The 26,043-nt window shown below is 52.3% G+C and overlaps 1 protein-coding gene across 1 annotated transcript in view; it reads left to right on the plus strand.

Annotated features, from left to right (window-relative positions):
- The window catches only part of FSIP2 (fibrous sheath interacting protein 2), a 43,566-nt gene that overhangs the window by 13,280 nt on the left and 4,243 nt on the right, over positions 1 to 26,043 (plus strand). Inside the window, exons 14-20 of the mRNA XM_088658197.1 lie at positions 27 to 150; positions 1,921 to 1,999; positions 2,653 to 2,689; positions 3,094 to 9,904; positions 11,261 to 19,815; positions 20,494 to 20,745; positions 24,678 to 24,869. Of these exons, the coding sequence (XP_088514323.1) occupies positions 27 to 150; positions 1,921 to 1,999; positions 2,653 to 2,689; positions 3,094 to 9,904; positions 11,261 to 19,815; positions 20,494 to 20,745; positions 24,678 to 24,869 (16,050 nt within the window). The remainder of the gene's footprint in view (positions 1 to 26; positions 151 to 1,920; positions 2,000 to 2,652; positions 2,690 to 3,093; positions 9,905 to 11,260; positions 19,816 to 20,493; positions 20,746 to 24,677; positions 24,870 to 26,043) is intronic.

The raw sequence follows: 26,043 nt of genomic DNA on the forward strand, positions 1-26,043 counted from the left end.
TTCTGTTTTTTGAATGTCTGCTTTAGTTTGCCCAGAGTGAGAAGGAAAGTCAGCCCAAGGAGAGGAGCTCAAGCAAGAAGAGGAGAGTGGAGAAGAGCAAAATAGGTACAGAACATGGTGAACACAGGCCCCACATGGCGAGAGAGGCAGGTTGGTTGCCTTCCAGGCTTCTGGAAGTGTCCATTTATATCCTAAGCATCTCATACTTTATGGTGTGGTGTCTGCTGTGTGTGTGTTTGTGTGTGTGTGTGTGTGTGTGTGTCAAGAAGGATACTGACAAGCTGGAACGTGTCCAGAAGAGGGCAACGAAAAAGGTCAAAGGCCTGGAAACGATGCCTTATGAGGAACAGCTTAGGGAGCTGGGTATGTTTAGCCTGGAGAAGAGAAGGTTAAGGGGTGATATGATAGCCATGTTCAAATATATAAAAGGATGTCATATAGAGGAGGGGGAAAGGTTGTTTTCTGCTGCTCCAGAGAAGCGGACACGGAGCAATGGATTCAAACTACAAGAAAGAAGATTCCACCTAAACATTAGGAAGAGCTTCCTGACAGTAAGAGCTGTTCGGCAGTGGAATTTGCTACCAAGGAGTGTGGTGGAGTCTCCTTCTTTGGAGGTCTTTAAGCAGAGGCTTGACAGGCATATGTCAATAATGCTTTGATGGTGTTTCCTGCTCGGCAGGGGGTTGGACTGGATGGCCCTCGTGGTCTCTTCCAACTCTATGATTCTGTGTGTGTGTGTGTGTGTGTGTGTGTGTGTGTGTGTTTGACATGCTGTTTGACAGTGGAACTGTCTCCCTTGGGAGGTTGTGGACAGAGGTGGAGCTGGCTGCTCCAGCACCTGGAGTGGATCACATGCTGTGCACCTGGGGGTGGGGCTAGCTGTCTGCGGGGGCAGGGTGAGCATCCCAGGGGGGCGGGACGGCAATGTCACTCCCCCTCAGGGATGACACCCAGTACGAGCCGCACCCCCCCCCGCAGCCCCCTTCCTCTGCCAGTGGTTGTGGACTCTCCTTCCTTGGAGGTTTTTAAGCAGAGGTTGGAAGGCCATCTGTCATTGATATTTTAACTGAGATTGGACTACCAGATGACCCTTGGTAGGGGGTTTAGACTATATGATATTTGGGATCCCTTCCTACCCTACAATTCTATGATTCTTGAATGTGTGTGTGTGTGTGTGTGTGTGTGTATGTATATAAATTTGATTTGAGCCTGTTCTCTGCTCCCCAACCATCTTTTAAATGGAAAAAATGGTCTGCCTGAATTCTTGTGAAGTGGGAAATGAATTTCAGCACTGTCCACAGGGGCTCAGGTGGCCTCAGTCGCTCAGAGCGCCTTTTTCATGCTCCAGCTGGCTCGTTAGCCCCAGTCTCTTTTGGACAGAGGTGACTTGACCACTATACTCCAATGCTCTGGTAACTTCCCTTGTCACCGTCGCATTACCCCCAGCTTCCCATGGGATTGGAGGTGGGGAAGAAGAAGTGGGAGAGAACATCGTTCCTGGCAGGCTTGAGTCCCGGGATCTTTAAGCCCTGGCAGAGGGTGTGGTCAGCCCTTGTCTTGACCCAGGTCTGAGCTGAGAAATGGAGGTCTCCACTGAATGTATCATGGATTTTTGGCTGTGCAACTCACAGAGCTAGACACATTGGAGGCCTCCTGTTCAAATTATATCTGCGAGTCTGTGGTTTGGAAGCAGATTGGATATGCCCTGCTCAGGCTTGATTTTTGAAATTAGAGAGGCTAGGCCTCAAGTTTATTTCAGTTCATGCATAAAGCCTTGGGCAGGGCACATACAGTGGGCTAAAGGGGGAGAGGCACTGCCCCATGTGCCCCCTCCCTCACTGTTTCCCCACCACCACTAATTTAGATTGTAGTTGCAACCATGAAAGGATTATTAATCCCAAGGTCTATTTCCTCTTGCAGAGCGTATGGCCTCATCTCAGGAAAATGAAGATTCTGAGTCCTCTTACTCAGCTTATATCCACCAACTGCTTTCTACTTCGTAAGTGCCCCAGAGAGAATTGGAATGAAGCATGATAAGGAATTTGCACAGTTCTCCTCTGCTCTAGAGAATGGGTAGCCAATGTAACTGCCTCCCAGATGTCCCTCAACTGCAGCTCACTTAAGCACTGCCAGCCAAGTGAAATACAGCAATTAGATTTTAATTAGAAATGCAGACCACCTTTCAAGAAAGTGCTATTGTTTGAACTGCTAGTGTGAAGTAGGGACCCTGTTCAAGAAAAGGCGAGGTGTGTCTAGCCTCTGCTTGGTTATCCCCCCCCCACATCCTATGCTTTCCCTATGCTAATTTGCCACATGCAAACTTGAAAGCCTTGTTGTTGCCCTTTTCACTTGCCAGAGCTATGGCTTGGGGGCTCTGGTTGATGGATGTGATTGATCCTGCTCTGAAAAAAAAATCCTAAGAGTTCCCTTCCCCTTCTACACCAGAACTGGCCACAACAGAGTTGTCTCAATTGCTTGGGCCAGGGAGCTGTTGCCGTGATACTTACTGGTGCACGAGTTGGCCAGATCACCCCTGAAAGAATTGAAGTGGCCCAATCCTAGGCACATGTAAATACAACTTCACTCCAACATTTTGACTTCCTTTTCTTTTTCTTTTCTTCTCTTTACTCCCCCCTCCCCCCTTTCTTTCAGAAATCAGTCGGGAATCCGGGAAAGCCTAAGAGGAAAGGTAGGTTGCTCCATGAATTGTGCTGATACATTTCATAGCGGATGTGCTGAGCAGTTTTAAAAGGTTCAGTCCGCCATCTTGATGCGAAATGGTGTCCAGTTGCATATCTAAGCATAGCTGAAACACTCATCAAACTCAGGAATGTGCATGGAAAATTTGGTTACAAACTCCTTGGGTTTTGATTGGGAAAACACTGCACGGGGAGGGACTATTGCCCCCCCCCCCAGTTTTGCCACCCCAATCGAATTCAGAGCCTCTCACCTGCCTGACTACTTTTGGATGAAAATCAAAATTTTGGGTGCTCTATTCAGGGACCCTCCCTAAACATGATACCTGAGCCAGTGTCTTCTGCATATGAAGTCAATAACCCCTTTTCTCCCTCTCCCTCTCCCTCTCCATAATAGATCTCTGCTCCGGAGCTTAACAGCATCATCCAGAATATAATGACCTGGGTCGTGTCAGCTGTCACCAGCATCCTCTACCCAGCCCTCACCAAGTTCGAAGAGCGGGTCAGGACCAGAGTGTACACCATCTCTGAAGAGTCTGTGCTGTCCACGGACAACTCCAGCAGCTGCAGCAGCTGCAACGAGGACCTCTACGAAACCTACAGGACCCTCCCCACCATGTCTGCCAGGAAGGTCAGCTTCACGGACACTAGCATCAAGCCCGCCACCTCGAGCGACCTGCGGACCATCAGCGGGAAGCCTGCTTCCATGCTCTCCTCCAAGTCCTCCTACACCTCTTATACCAAGAGCACCCAGGTCTCGGTGGACACTGACCTCATCAAAGGGAAGCTGAAGAGAGGGAAGACGGCCATATACCTGTCCCCTACCAAGCACTGTGGGCTGCTGTCCACCACCACGAGCATGCGCAGCTCCAAATCGGACAGCCAGATCACCCAGCAGCAGAAAGGTCCTGTTGACAGCCCTGAGAAGCCAGGCGCTTTGTATCACAGCAAGCGCAAGTGCATTATGTCGAGGGGTCTCTTTGGCAAAGCAGATATGACAACAGCTACCACGACTGGCACCACCACCACGGACACAGAAGGGCTTTCCTTTGTGGAAGGAGAGCAAAAGCCGCCTTATCATGGCCCTATAGACCAGAGAGAGGGCATCTGCTTGAAAGACCTCAAGAGCATTTTTACCGAGCTGAAACTTCCTCTCAGCAAAATCACGGCCATTATTCTCGACGACGTTTACAAAATGATACTGGTGGACCAGGGCTGCTCCGTCAGCATTTCCGTGGAGGACCTCCTGGAATCCATCTCAGAAAGCCTATTGGGCAGCCAGCCCTCAGGCCAGCCAGTTGCTGGGTCAGTCTCCAGGATTGCCAGCTTCGTGGCTGCTGAGATTGTGGAAAGCGTGCTCAGCAAGCTGCACTCCACCACTCAGAAGAAGTATTTCGAGACCATCTCCAAGGACGGCTTCATGGCCGAGTGCAAAGTCATGTGCGTCATGGCGTCCGGGAAGCATTCTGCACCTGACCCATCCTTCTGGCGGTCTCGGATGCCCCTGTCCCTCGAGTCGACGTATGAGATTGCAGAGGAGATCGTCCAGATCATCATTGAGAAGCTGAAAGTGTTCGCCACCACGAGCCAAACGAAAGTGTCCCAGTTTGAACTGTGTGCCAAGATTAAAGCCATCGGGATACCTCTGGATCAGCTTTGTGCATCAGTCCCACCGCACACGGTAGAATCCGAGGCAGCCAATGCCTTAGTGAAGGACACAATCCGCAAGATAGTTTCCAAAACGGTTTCTTCCTCAGAGACAAACCTCCTCCAGTATGTGGAAGAGATGATTGCCAGCATCTTAAACTTCATCCAGAGGCAAATGTGCCCGGAAGGGACGCTTCCTACCAGGGAGAGCTCGATTGTGCTTCAGCTCATCAATGACGTGTTCAACAGCTTGAGTACAGAAAAGCTCCAGGGTATTTATCCAGCAGCAAAACCGAGATCTTGCCTCAGAGTGCAGGGGGAGCTTCCTAGCCGCGGAGCTTCTCCTGATCCCAAGGCCACCACACACGTGTCAGGTGAGAAATCGCCAAGGAAGCCGTGCTCTCCCGTTAATGTCCCGGGCATGGTAATTTATTCCGAGATGGAAGCGGAGGAAAAAGAGAAAAGGGAACCCGACGGAACTTTGTCATCGGTCAACAAGGAGCGGCAAGTGCTGCTGACAGAAGAGACCCCGGATAAAGTAAGGTATGAAAGCTTTGGGCTGGAATCCCGGCAGTGGAACAGGCTCGGCCCCAAATCAGCTGATGCGGACAAAGAGGGCAGGACTGATGCAAAAGGTGCAGAAAAGGACATGGAACGTTTTGTCCAAGGCGCCATTTTCTCATCTCTTGGAGGTCAGCAGAAAGGACAATGGGCCACAGCTGGTGAGTGGTCCTTGGAGCAGGCCTTGCAGAAAATGGAAGAGGACTTCAAGGAGGAAGAGCAATCTCCGATAATCCGGACCGTGTGGAATCTCTTGAACGAAATGTTCCAGCATATTTGGGCTGAACAACCAGTTTGGCCCCCTGGCCCTCCTCCTCCGTCTCTTGCCCACATGGACATCAGTCGGTGCCCGCCTGAAGAACAGCCAGCCTCCAAAGGGCACACTGCCGAGCTCAGGGCTCAGGCTGTGATCCCAGATGCAGACGTCAGCAGTTTTGCCAACGATCTGGTGAAGACGGCGTTCGAGAAGATCTCGCGTGCCACTCAAACTGAGGCGGAGGGCATCCGAAGCAGGCACTCAAGTCTGATTATCACTGACATCCTCCCTCTTAATGTACCTGGAGACACCAGCAAAAGTCCGCCGACGGTGCATTTCAGAGAACCAGAGACAGCTTGTCAGTCAAGACCTGCCCAGGAGGAAACACGGAACAGCCCCACAAGCACTGCAGAAGATTCAGCCAGGTCTAGCCAGCCCGAGCATCGCCTTCCATCCAAATCAGACCTGGCTACCGACCTGGTGCAAACATTTATCTCAAAGCTGGAAACATTTGTCACCTGCAAAGTGGAATCCCAGCTTTGCTCAGACGTGCAAAACCTCAAAACATGCGTCAGTTCAGACTTCTCCTCTGCCATCCAGCAGGAACTCAGGCGGATGCTGGCAAATCAGTGTGGGGGTTTGCCCAGCTGCTTAGAAGGCATCTTGAACAGTTCTGTGTTAGGCGGGAAGGAGAAGGCGCTGAGGTCGTCTCATGCGAACTTAAAACCATATGCCCAGGAAGTGGCCAAGATGGTGCTGAAGAGCCTGAAGCATGGGCTGGACAGGGAAGTGGAGAAGATTTCCATCCCTCCCGTTATATTCTCCGAAAGCATCGCCGCCAGCCAGATCGTCAGCCTGGTTTTGATGGTCTTTACCCCTACGGAAGCGCAGTGCTCCTTACCCCGGCAAGACAGCATTTTGGAGAAGCTTTTCAGGAAGAACCCTGACTACAAAAGAGATATCCAGGCCCAAATCCAGAACACCGTTGAGATGTTTTTAAATGAAATCTACCAGACTGTCATGTTGGATGTGGGAAGCACTTCGCCTTCTCCCTCAGCCACTGAGAAACTTCACACACCTGGGACTTCTAAGGCCAGAACGCTCAGCGCCAAGAAAGTCCCCTCTGCTCCTTTGGTGGGGAAACCCGACGTCTCGCTGGTTTCCAATGACGTGGTGGACATTGTGCTCGAAGATCTAAGCGCTGGCCTTGCAACTGTTCTGAATACGAGGGGAGCCCTCTCCGGCCGGCTCCAGTGCTTCCTCTATGACCTTATTCAGAGGACTGTTGAGCCTCTCACTCAGCTGGCTGGCCGAGAGGCCAAGGGTGGACTCAGGAGCCATTTCCTGGATTTCAAACCAGATCGCCACAAAGCCCCAGGCCTGACAAAAGGCAGAAAGGCAGCAGAGTTTGGATCCAAGCAGCTATCGGAGTTGAAGGACTGTTCCCCGGAACGGATGGCAAAATACTTAGTTGACAACATTTCCCACAGGCTGGAGCTGTTTGCTGAGGAGAAACTGGAAGCTGAGTTGGCCACAGATGCTCAGCCGAGAGCTGGAGAGGGCAAGGTGGGCAGCCACCGCAACAAAGCCAAAGTAGTTGTTCAAGAATCCCTGTCCAACTTGAGACTTTGTGCCGAGAAACTGACCAGTACCATCCTGAAAGTCATCCAGGCGGACCTGGAACGGGAGATGCTTTCCTGCCAGAACATCATCCCATATGAAGAAAACGCCTCTGCCAATGAGCTCATGAATGATCTGCTCAAGATTTTGTCTGTCCAAATAGCTCTGACGGAAAACGAGGTTCAGAAAAGGGTTCTGAAAAGGATTTTTAGGCAGCAGCCATCAGGGCACAAAGGAGGCTTCCCACCGGTGACAGGAGTCGAAGATGTCCTCAACCAGGTGACCCAAAAGGTTGTGGGCGAGTTGGGTCACCTACCTTCTTTTCGCACCGACTCCTTATGCTTTGGTTCCGAATCAAAGTCTTCTGCCTATAATGGGATGATAGATGCCATCACCCAGGCAAATGCGGGGAGTGTAGCTGGCGAAATTGTGGATAGCGTGTTCACGAAGATCTACTCCATTGTCATGGAAATGCTGTTTGGCTCAAAGGATGGAGACAAGTCAGGCAGAAATAAAGACACACCTGTGGAGGCTTCTTCCCCCACAGGGAAATCAGAGATCCAGAAGATGACTCTGGCCCTTTCCCAACTCCACCCTACACCGCAGACCATTGGGGAAGAACTGGTCCAGAATGTGCTAAACAAAATCGCCTGCTTTGCCGCATCCAATTTGGAAGAGGTCCTCCCACAGTCTATGCAGCAGAAGCGGAGGAGGCTCTCCGGCTTCCAGTATGAAATGCATGGTGGTGACGGCATGGCAGGGAGGCCCCAAGCCTTCTCCGATGACTCCGAAACCTCCCTCATGAGAGCGAGCTTGTGCAAGTCAGACTTGACAGTGTATGCAAAGGATGTCGTCGGCAAAGTCCTGGGAACCATCATTGAAGATTTCAAAACCGAAGATTACCATCGGACGATACTACGGGTCAACACCTTATCGTCAGAGCAGATTTCTCTCGCGAGTGATCTGGTGCATTCCATTGTGCAAGACCTGCACATTGACGGCCCACATTCTCACGTGCACCAACACACCACCACGAAGTCTTACAGGACGGAAAGCGGGCATATGTATCTCCAGATTGAGTCAACCACAAAGGACATCCGGGGTAAACCCAAGTGCCTTTTCTACGAGGACTTTCTGACTTACCTCAAGCAAGTGCTCCCCAAGGAAGGCATCTTGAAAGACATATTTGAGCAGCAGCCGCTGACCGACGCGAACATCAATGAAACCCTCAAAATGCTGCAAGTGGCAGAGAGCATCGTCAGCGAGGTTCTAATGAGGACCCGAGATCTTGAGTCGTCTGTTTGCATCCTGAAGAAGACACAAGGAGAGCTGAGTGAGAGGCTCTTCTGCTGCAGCTTCAAGAGATCAGAGGCGCCAGGGCTTTTCCACAGTGATTCCCAGGCCGAGATCGGCTCAGTTGCCAGGGACATTGTGGCCAGTGTGTTTGAGAATGTGCATAAGTGTCTGATGAGCAGCATTCCTGCTACGTCAGACAGCTTCCCGGGGAGGAAAGTCCCACCCAAAGGTCGAAAGAACCGGTTCACCCAACCTGATTTTCCTTTCTATAATGTTTCACTGAAGGGGGCCATGGATACAATCGACAAGATAGCCAAGGAGACAGTGGAGTGCACCGTCCTCATGCTGGAAACATTTGTGGCCCGGCATTTCAGGCGGGACTTCCGGTGCAACTTTTTGGAAATTGTCAAATTCCCGGTGGAGAGCCTCTCGTTTGCACAGTTGACCCGCTCTTTGGATTGTCTCTCGGGCCAGGTCGGGAATGTGGCGGAAACCACGCAGGATGGCTTTCGGAACAAGTTGCAGGGGGAGAAAGAGAAAGGAGGGCTGCCAACTTTGGGCTCGACCCATAACTTCCCGGACTTCACCAAGCTGGGCAATGCCGTCACCAAGGAGTGCATTGGGACAGCCATCCGGCAGGTGCAGATGCTTCATACCGAGTTGAACGTTTATGCCAACAATGCCGTCAGCAGCATCCTGGAAATTATCAAACGCACCCTGGACCGGGAGCTCACCCACAAGGAATCCATCATGTTCTGCAGCTCCTCGGAGAGCCTCGTACTGAGCGAGACCATCAGCGTCATGCTGGACCGCTGCAACGAGAGCCTGACCGAGATCACGTCTGAGCTGATGGTGGAAAACCTGCAGTTGGAGATGTCGGGGCAATCCTTTGCCAAGGACAAAACCCTCTTTCGGGATCTCGCCGCATCACCAGGCAATGTGAAAACTACGTCCAAGAAAATCAGGAGGATAGACATGAGGGATAGCTTCCCCCCGATCAACGTCCCCGGGATGGTGATCTATTCAGAAGAAGAGACCGAGGTGCAGGAGGAGACGCCCTCCAAATTCCCTTCCGTCTTCAGGTACTCGGAGTGGGATGCTCACGTCGGGCCAGAGAGGCACCAGTGCTTGCCCGGTTCCCTGTCGGCCCCCAGGGTGAGGCCTTCTGGAAGACGGAGGCAGGACAGGGTCTCCAACAGATTCCGTCTGGATTTCCCGGAGGACGACTGGCTCCCCAGGCAAAGCTCCATTCCTGAGGGGACCATTTTGGAAAAGCTGTTCAAAAAAACAGGGGACTGCGAGGCTGTTCCCAGACTCACCAAAACAGGGCACCGGGGCAAAGTTGGCACCATACACCAGCATGAGCCCTTTGCCAGAGGCCCTGCACCTGTCGCCCCAGAGAGCGGCTGCTGCTCCGCCATCTGCCCCCTGAAGCTGGGCCACGCCGCCGAGGAAATTGTCAACACCCTTCTCTGTGAGTTTGGCGTGGAGGCCGAGTCCATGTGCTATGATAAGAACACACACCTTTTCCCTCTGAGGGAGGGCACCAAGCCCGGGGCGCACGGCTTGCTCAGCCGGTGGGATAAGAGGCAAAGCGATTCCAGCGAAAGGGCGACGACGGAGGAAAGCTGCTTCTTCATGGAAGGGAGCAATTTGCTTTCCAAGTGGGAGAGCAATCAGCACATCTTCAAAAGCAAGAGCCCAGACAGGCATAAAGACCTGGAACTCCTCGCCTGCTTCCATGTCCCAGACCTCTGCGAGATCCAGACATTGGCCAACCATATTGTCCTGAGCGTCATCAAGGAGCTGATCGCCTTCCGGCCAAAAGGTAAACCTCAGGGTCTACGTTGTGGCGACCCCTTTCAAGGAGCTGACATGCTCTGTGGCAGCCGGAAACAGGGATGGAGACAAGGGTTCGTTTGGGTTTCTTTCGGTTTCTTGTTTCCTCCGGTCTTAAATCCAGTTCTTCACATTTCGGCAACATATAATCATAGGATTGTAGAGTTGGAAGGGTTCCTCTATCCCAACCACCTGCCATGCAGGAACCCCAGCGAAAGGATCCCTTGCAGGCTGGGAATACCATTTAAAGTTAGTAAAAAAAAAAAGCTTAACATTACTTAAAAGGTAAAGGGACCCCTGACCATTAGGTCCAGTCGTGACCGACTCTGGGGTTGCATGCTCATCTCACATTATTGGCCGAGGGAGCCGGCGTATAGCTTCCAGGTCATGTGGCCAGCATGACAAAGCCGCTTCTGGCAAACCAGAGCAGCACATGGAAACGTTGTTTACCTTCCCGCTGTAGCGGTTCCTATTTATCTACTTGCATTTTGACGTGCTTTCGAACTGCTAGGTTGGCAGGAGCTGGGACCAAGCAACGGGAGCTCACCCCGTCACAGGGATTCGAACCGCCGACCTTCTGATCAGCAAGCCCTTGGCTCAGTGATTTAACCCACAGCGCCACCTGGGTCATTACTTATTGAGATGTAATTTGGGCCGATTTTCCTGTTTTATACAGAGTGCAGAATTAAATAAATAAATAAATAATTTTTAAATTGTTGGGGCATCTTGAAAGAGATATTTGAGCAGCAGCCACTGACTGCCGTGAACACCAACGAAACCCTTAAAGTGCTGCAAGTGGCGGAGAGCATCACCAGCGAGGTTCTAATGAAGACCCGGGATCTTGAGTCATCTGTTTGCATCCTGAAGAAGACACAAGGAGAGCTGAGCGAGAGGCTCTTCTGCTGCAGCTTCAAGAGATCGGAGGCTCCAGGGCTTTTCCACAGTGATTCCCAGGCCAAGCTCGGCTCAGTTGCCAGGGACATTGTGGCCAGTGTGTTTGAGAATGTGCATAAGTGTCTGATGAGCAGCATTCCTGCTACGTCAGAAAGGTTCCCGGGGAGGAAAGTCCCACCCAAAGGCAGAAAGAACCGGTTTACCCAACCCGATTCTACTCAGAGTAGACTTATTGAATTGATTGCCATGGCTATGACGAGCTGTTAATTTCAATGGGTCTAATTCTGGGTAGAACTTAGTTGGACACACAACCCCATTAATAGTTAACAGTAACAGTTTCTGCCCCAAACAACCCGAGTTGGGACTTCCAGAATTGGTTCGTGGTATTTCCGGGGCTTCAGAAGCTCCCTGAGGTGTGTGATAGTAAACCTGTCTGCGTTTCCTCCCCCAGATGCTTTGGACGAGAAGGGTTACAGGACCTCTTGCCCAGCATGGAAGCAGGAGATGATCCAGTCTGAATCAAGGTGGCTCCAGGAACGGATCTGGAGGAGCACCTACCTGCCCCACTGCAAGAGGCAATCCTCCTGCCTCGATGTGTTTTGGGAGCCCTTGACCCAGGCGGTAGTCTCCAACGTCATCCAGAGCATCCTGAACCCCTGTGCCCGGCAAGGCGCCAGAGAGAGAAGCGATGGCATTGAGGCCAGCCTCTCCATGTTCTGCTCGGTGGACCCTTGCTGCCCTGAGCATGGAGTCAGGGGCCCCAAATCGTCTCCCGTCAACATCAAAGAGCTGGCGTTCCACATATCCGAGAGGATCCTGGGCATCTTGTGTGAGAGGAACATCTTGCAGGAGACTGTCAGCAGGCATGTCAGCAGGAAAGGCTTTCTGTCGAAGAAGTCAAGGTATATCTGCCTGCCACCCCTCTGCCTGGCGGACTTTGACGAGGTTTACCACCCTCTCGTGAAGGAGGTTGCCCACCTGCTGTGCCTGGAAATCGAAATCAGGTGCAAATCCATGAGCGAAAGGAAAGCTCGGGACGCACTGCCCCAGCAGCAGCCCTACTTCTCCGCTCGTTGTGCTTGTGGAGGTTCCAGGGGAGACTGCCGAGGCCCCGGCGACATCAAAGGGGTGGCTTGCTTGTCGGCAATGGACCAAATTGGCCACAAGAACCAGCGGCTCAGCTGCATCGCTTCCAACCTCAACAGCTACATTCGCAGCTTGAAGTCCACCGAAGCAAAGCAGGTCGTCAACAAAGTCCTGCACATCATTTTGGACTCGATGTGGCCCAGTCAGTCTCAGGTCGGTTTCGCGGGGCACTTCCCAGATGATCAGAACTACCACGACACAGACCTGATGCCTAAGAGGCAGGACCTTTATTCGTCTGTGTGCCCGCATGCCGACAGGCTGGGCAATGAGATCTTCAGTGGCAACCTGGGACTCTCGCCCAAATCGGTCGTCCTGCTGGACGTTGTGAGCGAAAAGCTGATCCGGACCCTCTTGGACAAATGCATCACGACAGACCATTTCACCAGCACCTTTGCTTTCGACGAGTTCCCAGAGGACGAGCAGTTCTGTGACATCCGGAAGAGTGCCAGCGATGGCGAGCTCTTCCAATATTCAAGCAGGGAGGTGAAAGCCCACAAGACGGACTCTGCCTCCACCATTTTGACATATGACATCCAGTACAGCGAGGAGCCCTGGTTGGAGCCTGAGGCGGGCGTGTCCTCCTACGATTCAGCGCTCGACATGTTGGCACATACCCTGGTGAAACCGGTGATTACAGAGCTTACCCACTGCATTGATCATCCAGGACATGGGAAACCTTACTCGAAGAAGGCTGTGGGGTTCTCACAGGGGCCCTGCAAAAAGGGAGGGGGGCAGAGCTTTGGCAAAAAGCACCCACGAGGTGGGAAAAGTGACATGTACCACTCATATCCGAGAGGCAAGCGGCCAGAGTGGAGACCACCCGTTTCGGGGAGGCATCAGCCCCGCAAGAGCTTGCGGGACAGGAACAAGACAGTGCTGGAATCGGCCATGCAGCACCGGACATGCAGTTCCCGGGCTCCGAGCGGCAAGCATGCGAGAAGGAAGCCTCACTCTGCCACTTGCAACGTGAGGACTTACCGGAGAGAAGTGGTGACCATGACGGGACGTGGGGATCACAAGCAGTTCCACCCGGAGTTCACTACCATTTACTCGGCATCGTTCCTGGAGGAAGTCATTTGCCAGCTGTTGTTCAAGATCTTCTCTTCGCTGCACAGCAAATACAACCGGAAGACGTGCATCGACCTCCAGGAGATGAACACCCTGTTTGTCAGTGCCCTGGTGGAAGAGTTTACAAAGGCTGGCGTGGGGACCTTGAAGAGGGCCGAGGAGAAGGCATACTTCCCGCAGGTGGACAGCCGAACGGTCAGCAAAATTGTTGATTCCATCTTAGGGGAGTTTGGGTTCCAGTTGGCTGCCGACCGAAGCATAGGCAGGGACATTGAGTCGTTGGCTGAGAGGGCGTCTGAAATTATTCTGACGGAGATTCTGGATTACCAACTGCCGCCGGTAGTTTGTCGAAGGCTGCCACGGAATGCCTTTCGAAACATCAAGGCTGAACAGATCATCCAGAAGATCGAATGTTGCATCTGCCTCCCCAATTTCCAAAAGCAGCAGCAGCCGACCCCGGCGTACATTACTGTCTTGTCTCAGAAGTATTTGGAAAGGGTTGTCAACCAGCTGGTGAAGCAACTCTTCCCACCCTGCGAGGGTGCAATGCGGAAGCCAGGGAAGAGGGAGGTGCCGGGAACAGATTTTGATGAGCTCTGCTCCTACATGATCAAACAAGTGATGGCGTCCATTTCCAAACACAAAATCTGGGTGGCCAAAAAGGACGCCCCCTGCCGTTCCCATTCGGAGATGGAGATTCAGGCCATGGTCAATTCTGTTTACAGGTATATGCTGGAGAAGTCTGGCTCACAAGAGTCTATACAGAAAGAAATCAAGCGCCGGGATACGGATTTTATAGACTGCATGACCAGCTTCATAATTCAGGAAATCACAAACCATCATCTTCAGAGATTCCTCTCTAAAGAGGAGTCCTCTTCAGGATGCCCCGATCCTGAAGCTATGTCCGAGGACATTGTCAGGACCGTTCTGGATAGCCTTGGGGAACCCTTGGGTCCCTGTGGAGGAGTTTTCCCAGCTCGTTTCTTAGAAGAAATTGTTTCCAGAGTTTTAGCCAACGTTCTGCCTGTTTCCAAGGACAAGAAAACAGCAAGCAAAGGGTGGCAGGAAGCTGAGCTGGAGAGAATTGCAAAGCAATTGGCCTGTTCAATCAACTTGCATTTTGGCAAGGCTGCAGTTACTGGAGTCCCAAAAGAAGAGGAGCCGAGTTTAGTGGGCCCCTTGATGGACATTGTTGTCCAGAATGTGGTTGACTCTGTGTGCAACAGTTTGATGAAAGAAAGAGATGTTGCTTCGCCAGACGACCTCAGCAGCGGGAGACAGAGTGCCTTCTTTGACAAGATTAAGAGTTTGGTTGAAAAAGGCATATCTGATTATCTTCTCCATCCACTGTTTTCTGGAGACTTGCCCAAGGCTACACCTTCAACTCCGTTCCAAGAGTATGTTTCTGAGGAAACCGAGAGCCGGTCTCCATTCAGCACCTTCCTATCTTCAGGATTCCTGAAAGATTTAATCACTGGACTGTTGTCAAAAATCTTCCCCTCCACATCGATGGACAAAAGGCACCTGTCGGAGTCAGACTTCAGCAAGCTCTCCACCCAGCTGCTCAACGATGTCCAGATGAAGCTTTTGAAGCATCAAATCAAGGTTGCAAAAGACATGCACCCAGAGCAAGCGTATTCAGAGGAAGATGTCCAGAACATGACCGATTCCCTGTGCAGCAAGATCATACAGAAATCCGGCTCCCTCGAAGCCGTCCAGAGAGACGTGAAGAATAAGAGCAAAAGCCTGATTGACCGAATCGCCGGGTTCCTTGTGGGCGACATCCTGCAGCAGCACCTCCAGCCTTTTGTAGCCAGGCAGGATTCTCCTACCTGGGACAGAGCAGCCGCAGGAGACTCCATGTCGAGGTTCGAAGTGTTCAAAACCAACGTCAAGCCGTTGGACCTGCGGCAGGCAAGCCAGGCAGAGAAGAGAGGCCCGTCGAGTCCTTCTTCGTTCCTAGGAGAAGTCATTTCTCAGCTGATATCAAGGATCTCCAACTCTTTCTCGGACACCCCTCTAAGTGGCCCCGGGGACTTCATTGGAGACACAGCTGTGAAGCTGGTGAAGTCACTTACGAAGGAGCTTACAAAAGCTCAGCTGCACACCCAAGACGGCCCCGAGGAGCCGCCCCTGGGCTCCTTGCCAGAAGGCAGAACCTACAAGGACAGTGCACAAGACCTGGAGCCTGAGGAAGATACTGACGAAGAGAGGCATGTGTTGTCCCGCCAGACAGCCACCATGATATTTGAAGGTGCCATCGATCGCTTGATGGGTTCAGCACGGGGTCCGCCTCCTGTGGAAGAATCAAAGTGCCTAATCCATGAGATACTGGTTGTGGACCAGGGTGTCCCTAGAGCCAGTGCTTCACCACCCTACTCCACTGCGCTCTGCTACCCAGTCCTGGAGGCCATCGTTGACAGGCTGCTCTTGCAGATCTTCCCATCTCCTTCTAGTAGCACTGCACGCCTAGGTCAGGGCGAAGGCAGCTTTGGCTCTGAAATGAGCAGCACAATTGCGCAGCTGAAGAAAGACATCCTGGACATCGTTCTGAAGCAGGCCATCTGGATCAGCACTTATGGCAACAGGGAAGAAGCCAGCATTTCAGAAGAAGCCATTGCGTGCATGGTGGACTCTGTCTACTGCGACGTCTTGCACGAAGTGATGTTGCAGCAGCCTTTCCCAGAAGACAAAGAGAACCTGCGGAACTTGTACGTCACTCAGATAGCTTGCTTCATTATCAATGAAATGTTTAAGTACCACCTCCAGTCTACGACATTTGATGAGGCGCCCTCTTATGTGGACTCTTCGGCTGGGGTCTCCCTAAGCTCCTGCATGACGGTCTTCCCTTTCAGTCTCCTGGAGGACATGCTCAACCAGCTCTTGGAGAGAATATTTCCCACTCCAGAGAGCATCAACGCTTGCATTGGCAACCAGGTTGACTTCTCAGAGACAGATTTCGCCGAGATGGTCGCCAACCTGAAACATTATGTCATTTCAGAGATTCTGGCACATCAAATCCTGCTGGGAAACACCTCGGGGCAAACTCCAGAGATGGACGAAGAAACCAAAGAGGACATCGCCTGTTCAGTTTACAACCAGATTTTGCAGAAGTCTAACTCCCAAAGCGAGCTTCAGAGTACTCTCAAGGTCCGAGGGAACAGCACCCTCCGTGAAATTGCCAATTTGCTCACAAGGGAGATTTTGAATTTCCACCTCCACCCATTTTTAGACAGCAGTGATTCTGCCACCCGTGAATGCGCTAAATTGCAGAAGGAAAAGCAGCCAGTTTCTCAACGGATCTACTCTGCAGCCTTTTTAGAGGATGCTATTGTGGCTTTCTTTTGCAAAATATTGTCCTCCCCAAACTTTTTAGCATATTCCAAAGACTGCTGTTTATCAGAGTCGGAGATGAGGGATCTAGTTACCAAGCTAGTCAATGCTTTAGTGTGCGAGTTCAAAAGATCAGAAGTCAAGGTCATTCATGGTTTGGAGGGAGACCTCCCTCTCCCAAAGATTGCTCCTGAAGAAGTGATTCAGATAAGCAACTGCATCTATGAGAAGTTACTGCAGCAGCTTGGATCAGAGTGTGAGCTTTTTAAAGCTTTCCAAAACAAAGGACATTCATTAGCAGAAAAGCTAGCTCAACTAATAATCAGAGAAATCTGTGCGTACCAGCTGATGCCTTTGTTTACTGGGGATACCTCCCCGTACCTGTTTTCGTTTCTGGAAGCTGAGACAATCCTTGACCGAGTGGAGACCATCCTCCCGGACACCACATCCTCTGGCTCCATGTTTGGAGAGATGTTCCTTAAGATAATGCACAAAATGTTTCCGTCATGGGTCCCTGGAAGTTCATCAGATTCTCCTTTGGGCAGTGTAGGGAAGAGAAGTCCTCCCAGGAAGAAAGCAAGAAGAAAACCATCTCCCGAGGCAGGCAAAAGTATCCAGAGCCTCATGGACAATATCTGCAAGGCCGTCTGTGTCAAACCCGGGTCTCTAAACCAAAAGTACGAAAGCACAGAGGAAGAGAGTGCAGGGTTTCTCAGTCAATCAGGGCAGGACTATCCACTTCCCAAGTCACACTCACCTCCTAGAAAGTCTCCCCTTCCCACCTATTCTACAGAAACAGACCGCTGGACGATCCACTATGTTAAGCCACACTCTCCTCCCAGCCAACTTTTGTCTACTCCTCCCACCACATCCGCAAAACCAGAGTGCTGGACGATCTACGAGGATAAGATGGCCTTGCCTCCCTGCGGATCTCACCCGCCTCCTGCAGAAGCAGGTGACTGGACGCTCCAGCGCAAGAAGCCATACTCGCCTCCCAGTCAACTTCCGCCGGTTCCTTCCCCCAGCTATTCTGCAAAAACAGCTGACTGGACGATCCACCACGTGAAGCTTGGGGAAGGGGAGGTGCAGGCGATGCAGTTTGAGGATGGAGGAGGTGCTTATTCCTCCACCTTCTTGAAGGACATTTTTAGCGGGCTGGTAAGCAAGCTGCTCTCGTCAACAACCAGTGTGTGCCCGATGGAGAAAAAAGAGGCAGTGCCTGCGGAGGAGGAGTCCTCCGTCAGAAATCTAGTGGAATCCATTTTAAAGGAGTTTGCCAAGTCCCCGGTTAAGGTCCTGCAGCTCCCCATCAAAGGACAGGTTTTCCCATCTGCGGGGAAGACGGACGTGGCTAAAATAATCCATGCTTCTCTGTGTGGCATCTTGCAAGATCGGGCTCCTGGAGCCCCTATCTTGGCAGGCAAGGAAAGCAACCAGATGTTAGTGGAGAGATTGGCCAGTGTGATAAAGAAAGAGATTCTAGGATACCAGATCCAGGGGCTGCCAGGGACAACCCAGAGCCAGGCCTCAAAACCTTTTGAAATGGGAGAGATGGCAAAGAAAGTGTTGATGGAGGTGAAGAAGAACAGCACTCCGTCCCCAGTCAGCAGTGACAGACCAAACCCACTCCTGGTGTCTCAGAGGTTCATACATGAGGTTCTCGCAATCCTCTTGTCCAAAATTCTCCCCTTCCCCACGACGTCGTCCGACGCCACTGAGGATCAGTGCGCTGAGTTTGATTTCATTCACATGAAGCTCCTGAGCAATGTGATGTCAGAGATCTCCAAGGACAAGAACGCTGAGGTCCAGTACCTTGACAGGGTGCAGCCCAACCGTGTCGTGAGCCAAACGGTGGCCAACACTGTCTACCACCAGGTTTTGCCAGAGTTTGGAACTGCATCAGCCATTGAGAAATGCATCAGGACAGGCTGCACGATCCTTATGGAAAGGATCACTGACTTGGTGATGAAAGAGATTTATGGGAACGCCATGCAGGCGTACTTTTCAGAGGAGCTCGGCAGACAGCAGGAGGCCATGGAAGCAGAAAGAAACCTGGAGGAACAATATGGGGGTGGTCCTGAGGGTGCAGAGGGTGAGACACCACTGCGATCCCACCTCAAGGGGTTGTCGTCCATCATCATAGAGGAGGTGGCTGCTAAATTCCTCTCAAAACTCTTCAATGCCCTCCCTGTGGATGACTTGGATACAAGGAGTGTTGCTTTAATGAAGGAGGTGGGCAGAAAGATGATTAACTCCTTGCAAAGTCTTATTTCGAAGAAGAATATGAGAGTCTGGCAGCATGACGAATTGGAGGACTTGGGCTCAGAAGACAGCCGGGCAGTTGGGGAGGTTGTGGATTCTGTCTACACTGACATGCTCAAGCATTCCAGCTCTGAAGCCTCTATGTACGAGGACTTAACCAACAAGAATGAGGATTTTGTCAACCGGGTCGCCTGCTTCATGGTGAGCGAAATCTCCGGGCGCGATTTCCAGTCGACCACGAACATGGAGGACGAGTTGCCCCGCTCCAGTGCGGAAATAAAGCTGGAAACAGACAAGATAATCGAGAAATTCCTTGGCAATATTGGGGCAATGGAACCCACAGAGTTGCCCATGGTCACACAAGTGCCAGTGGCTTTCCTGGAGGAGATCCTAAGCAGGTTGCTCACGAAAATCCTACTCGCCCAGAATGAGTTGGGCTTCCAAGAGAAGAAGGCTTGGTCCAAGACAGCTGTCAACGAAATTGCTTGCCAGCTGAAGGAGTCCGTGGAGAAAAAGATGTCAAAGAACAAAATGGACCTGGTGACCTACAGCAACCAGCCAGAGCTGGACCCGCAATACGAGGAGAAGGTTGACCACGTTGTCCACAACATCCTAGAGAAATCCGGGTCCCAGCAAGAGCTGTACAATGACATGACAACTAACAAAGTCATCTTCCCTGAGCAGGTGGCCAGCATCATAATCAATGAGGTCTCCAGCTGCAACATCGGCGGCAACCCTTTTGACGAAAACCTAGAGAACGAGACCATCAGTGCCCTGGAACTGGACCGCATTGTCAGCAAAGTCTATGCTCGGGTCAGCTCCATCGAAGAAGAGGACGAAGAACCCCCCTTGTTGGATCTGTCAGATCTGACCACCGTGATTGAAGATCCGGAAACCCTTCTGCAGAAGAGCGATATGCCGGTGAAAATCGTCCCCTGCATCGGGCACAGGGCCCTGAAAGTCGACCCAGAGATCGTTGCGGAGCACTTAGCCGTCCTGTCCATCAAGACAGAGCCCCTAGAGAAGCTGAAAAAGACGTGCCTGTCAAAGATTGGCATGAGCCTCACGGAGCTGAGGAGAGCCTCAGCATCAGGGAAGAGTATCTCTAGTAGCATCGGCTTTCAGGATCCCAACAAGAAGAAAGAACGGAGGCCCTCTTTGGATATGGCCGGGCGCCTTGGGGTGAGGCCGAAGGAGGTAGGCAGGGCAGGGTGGGGTGGGGTGGGGGCCTTCTTTGCATGTGCAGAAGTAGATTTGGTTTAAGGCAGGCATGGCCAAACTTGGCCCTCCAGCTGTTTTGGGACTACAACTCCCACCATCCCTAGCTAACAGGATCAGTGGTCAGGGATGATGGGAATTGTAGTCCCAAAACAGCTGGAGGGCCAGGTTTGGCCATGCCTGGTTTAAGGCATCCTGCCCCAAGCAGAATAAAAATCAAGGCTTCATGTTAAGCCCCCATTCACTCTCATATTTAGAGTGAATTTCAGTAGCCAGGATTTATTCCTTGGCTATCATCAATCACTACATAATTATCTCTGTCAGCAAGCTGCCGACAGAAGACGGTCAGTCTGCCATGATCCTCCTTGGAAGTCCCAGAACTTTGTATACTATTCCAAATGTGGTCACACCATAGATTTGTATGATGGCATTGCTAGTATAGACTGTTGATAGGAAAACACTTTCAAAATCATGTGCGGTTTTTTGTAACTTGAGTCACGTTCTCGTAAATTGTTCATTGTTAATTCGCGATCTGAGGTTTGGCTCACTTGAACCTGTCTCTGCAGAGCCTCCTGGGCGTGCCTCTCCTCGCAGCTAAAATGTACTGTCCTCCCACCCCCACCCACCCCACCCCCCACCCTGCTCTTACACTTACAGGCAGTCTGCAGAAACTCCTTCCAAAGCCTGATGAGGCCAGACATCACGAAGGTCGAGCTCCTGAAGGACGTGGAAAGCAAGCAGGACCTGATCCTCCGCCTCGTGGCTCACGACATTGAGGACAACCAACCTGGCAGGGCCCATCACTTTAGTGATATGGAGGACGGGGAGGAGACAGTCTTGAAGGAGCACAGATCCTTTTTCTTTGAGGTCCCACCTGCGCCCAAGCGGCGCGAAAGCTCACATTCCACAGTAAGCAATTGGCTCAGGGAAGGAAGGGATGCAGCCCACAGCTGTGTCCTCCTAGCTGAGGGAGAGTCGCCTCTTGATCCAGAGAGCTTAGGGAAGGCCTGGACCAGGGCCGTCTTTAGCAGATGCGGCGCCGGGATGCAAATATCCACCCAGCACCCCTAAATTACCACGGACAGTGCTGGGGTGGCCGTAGCTGCGCACTGCCAGCCATGCCCCCCCGCAACTCCCCCCCCCATGCCGCTGCGGGACAGCGATCCTCGCAGAGGCTTGTGAGTGAAGTTGCACCCCTCCCAAGCCTCCGCAGGAGGAGAGTGATTCCCGCAGAGGCTTGGGAGGGAAGCTGCATGCCCGCCAGCCTTATGGTTGGCAGGGCGCAGCTGGCGAGCTTGCAGGGAAAGGGGAGGCTGCCGGCAAAGCCGCACAGTTCCCCCACTTGCTGGGGCGCCCCTGAGAGGCTGGCGCCATGGCACAACACACCACTAAGCCCTATGGGAAAGGCGGGTCTGGTCTGGACTGAGGTCAGGATCCTTGGAAGTCCGGGGGAAATGGGAGGGGCACTTGTAGGACCAAGGACATAAGGACACTAGAAGAGACTCCTGGATCAGGCCAAAGGGGACTCATCCTGTTGTCACAGTGGCCGACCAGATACCTGTGGGAAAACCCACAAGCAGGATTCAAACACAAGCACTTCTCCCCTCCTGTGTCTTCAAGCAACCAATACTTAGAAGCATTGCTGCCCCCAGCCACAGAGGCAGAGCATAGCACACATGACTAGTGGCTGTTGATAGCCCTCCCCTCCACGAATTTGTCTTTTAAAGCCGTCCAAGTTGGTGGTCATCATCAAGGCAGGAAAGCAGGGTTAGATTGGGGGTGGGGGTGGGGGACAGGGCCTTCTCTCCGCATAGCTATTAAATGGTGTTAGCTGTTAAATGCCCAGACAAGAACTTAGCAGAAATCATATATCACTGCAGGAAAATAGGAAATGTTGGAGGGTATGGAGTTTTGTGACACCCCCCCCCCCAAGCCAAGGATATAAGTAACTACATGATATTTAGATGACATCTGAAGGCAGCCTTGTATAGGGAAGTTTTTTTAAATGTTTTATTATGATTTTATATATGTTGGAAGCCACCCAGAGTGGTTGGGACACCCAGTCGGATGGGCGGGGTATAAATAAAACAACAGAAAACACACACACATAATGACTTCCTCCAGAAAGAGCGCCAAAGAGAGGTCAAAGGGACTCTGGAGATCCCTTGCTGTGATATGTTCTTTTATTTCTTTTTTCAATTTTTATATGTATGCCGCCTTTCCACAGTTAAAAACAATGCTCAAGGCGGTTTACAACATGACAAGATTTACACAATGACAAAAGTCACAAACGATAAATAAACCACATAAAAAATACACAACCAAATGGAAAAAATTTTTCCACATGAATCAAAATCTAAAACTAAGAATACAGCATTAATATCACAGTCTAAAATGACATAGGTACAAAATGACAGCAATTTAAACAAAAAACAAAACAAAACGGAGCCCTCTTTGCCCAGCAGCGGCGGCGGCAACAGCAGTCTTTTACAGAGCCCATCAGGCCCCACCCTCGGCAAGGTGGTGAGAGGCAGGACTGGGGCCCTCAGACGGTTAGCAGGGGAGTCCTGGGTGGTAGTAGTAGCAGCAGTTCTATAGGCCTGTCAGGCCTCACCCTGGGCCAGGTGGTGAGTGGCAGGACTGGGGCCCTCAGGCGCTGAGCAGGGGAGTCCTGGGTGGTAGTAGCAGCAGCAGTTCTTCCTGTCAGGCCTCACCCTGGGCCAGGTGGTGAGTGGCAGGACTGGGGCCCTCAGGCGCTGAGCAGGGGAGTCCTGGGTGGTAGTAGTAGCAGAATTCTATAGGCCTGTCAGGCCCCACCCTCGGCCAGGTGGTGAGTGGTAGGACTGGGGCCCTCAGGCGCTGAGCAGGGGAGTCCTGGGTGGTAGTAGTAGCAGCAGTTCTATAGGCCTGTCAGGCCCCACCCTCGGCCAGGTGGTGAGTGGTAGGACTGGGGCCCTCAGGCGCTGAGCAGGGGAGTCCTGGGTGGTAGTAGTAGCAGCAGTTCTATAGGCCTGTCAGGCCCCACCCTCGGCCAGGTGGTGAGTGGTAGGACTGGGGCCCTCAGGCGCTAAGCAGGGGAGTCCTGGGTGGTAGTAGTAGCAGCAGTTCTATAGGCCTGTCAGGCCCCACCCTCGGCCAGGTGGTGAGTGGTAGGACTGGGGCCCTCAGGCGGTGAGCAGGGGAGTCCTGGGTGGTAGTAGTAGCAGCAGTTCTATAGGCCTGTCAGGCCCCACCCTCGGCCAGGTGGTGAGTGGTAGGACTGGGGCCCTCAGGCGCTAAGCAGGGGAGTCCTGGGTGGTAGTAGTAGCAGCAGATCTATAGGCCTGTCAGGCCCCACCCTCGGCCAGGTGGTGAGTGGTAGGACTGGGGCCCTCAGGCGGTGAGCAGGGGAGTCCTGGGTGGTAGTAGTAGCAGCAGTTCTATAGGCCTGTCAGGCCCCACCCTCGGCCAGGTGGTGAGTGGTAGGACTGGGGCCCTCAGGCGCTAAGCAGGGGAGTCCTGGGTGGTAGTAGTAGCAGCAGTTCTATAGGCCTGTCAGGCCCCACCCTCGGCCAGGTGGTGAGTGGTAGGACTGGGGCCCTCAGGCGCTAAGCAGGGGAGTCCTGGGTGGTAGTAGTAGCAGCAGTTCTATAGGCCTGTCAGGCCCCACCCTCGGCCAGGTGGTGAGTGGTAGGACTGGGGCCCTCAGGCGCTGAGCAGGGGAGTCCTGGGTGGTAGTAGTAGCAGCAGTTCTATAGGCCTGTCAGGCCCCACCCTCGGCCAGGTGGTGAGTGGTAGGACTGGGGCCCTCAGGCGCTGAGCAGGGGAGTCCTGGGTGGTAGTAGTAGCAGCAGTTCTATAGGCCTGTCAGGCCCCACCCTCGGCCAGGTGGTGAGTGGTAGGACTGGGGCCCTCAGGCGCTGAGCAGGGGAGTCCTGGGTGGTAGTAGTAGCAGCAGTTCTATAGGCCTGTCAGGCCCCACCCTCGGCCAGGTGGTGAGTGGTAGGACTGGGGCCCTCAGGCGGTGAGCAGGGGAGTCCTGGGTGGTAGTAGTAGCAGCAGCAGCAGCAGTTCTATAGGCCTGTCAGGCCCCACCCTGGGCCAGGTGGTGAGTGGACTGGGGCCCTCAGTCACTGAGCAGGGGAGTCCTCCTGGGTGGTAGTAGTAGCAGCAATTCTTATAGGCCTCTCAGTCCCTGTCCTGGGCCAGGTGGTGAGTGGCAGGACTGGGGCCCTCAGGCGCTGAGCAGGGGAGTCCTGGGTGGTAGTAGTAGCAGCAGTTCTTATAGGCCTGTCAGGCCCTGCCCGGGGCCAGGTGACAGGGCTGGGGCCCTCAGGCGCTGAGCAGTGGAGTCCTCCTGGGTAGTTGTAGCAACCTCATATGGTCTAGCCCAGGGCTGCCATATGTCTGGATTTTCCTGGATATAGCCGGAATACGGCAGTCTGAAACAGTGTCTGGGCGGAAATTGCTGAAATCCATGTTGGAAGTCTAGATTTTGTTCAGCTCAGCAACATCGCTCCCCACCCAGGAAAATAATTTCACTTTTTGAAATACAGTCATACCTTGGAAGTTGAACAGAATCTGTTCCAGAAGTCCGTTCAACTTCCAAAACATTTGGAAACCAAAGTTCGGAAGCTCTTACAGCCAATCGGAAGCCATGTAAGCCCCGTCGGACGTTTGGGTTCCAGAGAACGTTCGCAAACCAGAACAATCACTTCCAGGTTTGCAGCGTTTGGAAGCCAAAACGTTTGACTCGCAAGGCGTTCGGGATCCAAGGTACAACTGTATGGTAATCCCTATCAGCAGGCAACCAAACTTCCAACAGTTCTGAGGTTCCCCTCCCTCCTCTCGCCCTCAAATAGCGTACCTCAAGCAATCCTCTCCTGGCGAAGACACCCAGTAGTACGAGCCGGAAGAGGAGTTTGTCCCTGAGCAAATGCTGCCCCCCTTTGACCCTGTCCAGCAGCAGCGGTGAGGCAAAAGAAAGGAAGGAAACCCCCCCTATCCCACAGATTGAAGTCACGGCCCAGTCCACGACCAGCCAGGTACAGATGGTGAGTCCATGAGGGAATATGGCCCCTCAGCTCTTGAGAGAGACGGGTGTGTTCCCCAGGAGCAGGAGGGTCCCCTAGGAAAGAGGGGGGACCCCTTTATCCTTCACTACCCAGTTTGTGGCCCTGCAGGATGGCGATAGAGAAATCAGGTCAGATAAGCCTTTAAAGTGAAACACAGACATTTTAAAAAGACAGATCCGTTGTACCGTATGCATCCATTTGGAACACAGGGACTGGGAAATATTTTCATTAATGTGAGATAATATTTAATAACGGGTGTAATTAGAGGTTTAGTTAGAAGTCTGACCCTTCAGGACTTGAAAACTCAGGTGGTTTCACCTGGGAAAAAGTGCTCAGTTCTGGAGATGGGCTACTTGTCCCTTCAACTGTTTGCAGAGCTAGAAGGTCTTGGGTGTGGCTGCTCGGCAAAATCTTTATCATGTTTCCATTCTGTTATTTTTAAACAGCAGCCTTGCTATTTAAATTGACCTATTGTTCAAGAATATCCCGGAACAGAGATTCATAAAAATGAATATACTGAAAGGTTAATTTTATTTATGAATTGCCAGAGCAACAAAATTTAGACATGGTATCCTGCCCTACAGGGACCCAGGTGGCGCTGTGGGTTAAACCACAGTCTAGGGCTTGCTGATCAGAAGGTCGGCGGTTCGAATCCCTGCAATGGGGTGAGCTCCCATTGCTCGGTCCCAGCTCCTGCCCACCTAGCAGTTTGAAAGCACATCAAAGTGCAAGTAGATAAATAGGAACCGCTCTGGCGGGAAGGTAAACGGCGTTTCCGTGCGCTGCTCTGGTTCGCCAGAAGCAGCTTTGTCATGCTGGCCACATGACCTGGAAGCTGTCTGCGGACAAACGCCGGCTCCCTCGGCCTATAGAGCGAGATGAGCACCGCAACCCCAGAGTCGGACACGATTGGACCTGTTGGTCAGGGGCCCCTTTACCTTTATCCTGCCCTACACTTCTTGTCCACTGCTCCAAACGCAAATTGAAAATTGGGAGTGGACCATGCTGGGATAGCTCAGTCTGCAGAGCATGAGACACGTAATCTCAGGGTTGTGGGTTTGAACCCTGGGGTTGGTATTTAATGACCCTTGTGGCCCCTTCCAACTCTGCAATTCTATAATTCTAAGACCTGTAGAATGTCTGGGTCCAATCT

The sequence above is a fragment of the Zootoca vivipara genome, chromosome 14 (assembly GCF_965207765.1).
Source record: "Zootoca vivipara chromosome 14, rZooViv2.hap1.1, whole genome shotgun sequence".
NCBI classification, from domain to species: Eukaryota; Metazoa; Chordata; class Lepidosauria; order Squamata; family Lacertidae; genus Zootoca; species Zootoca vivipara.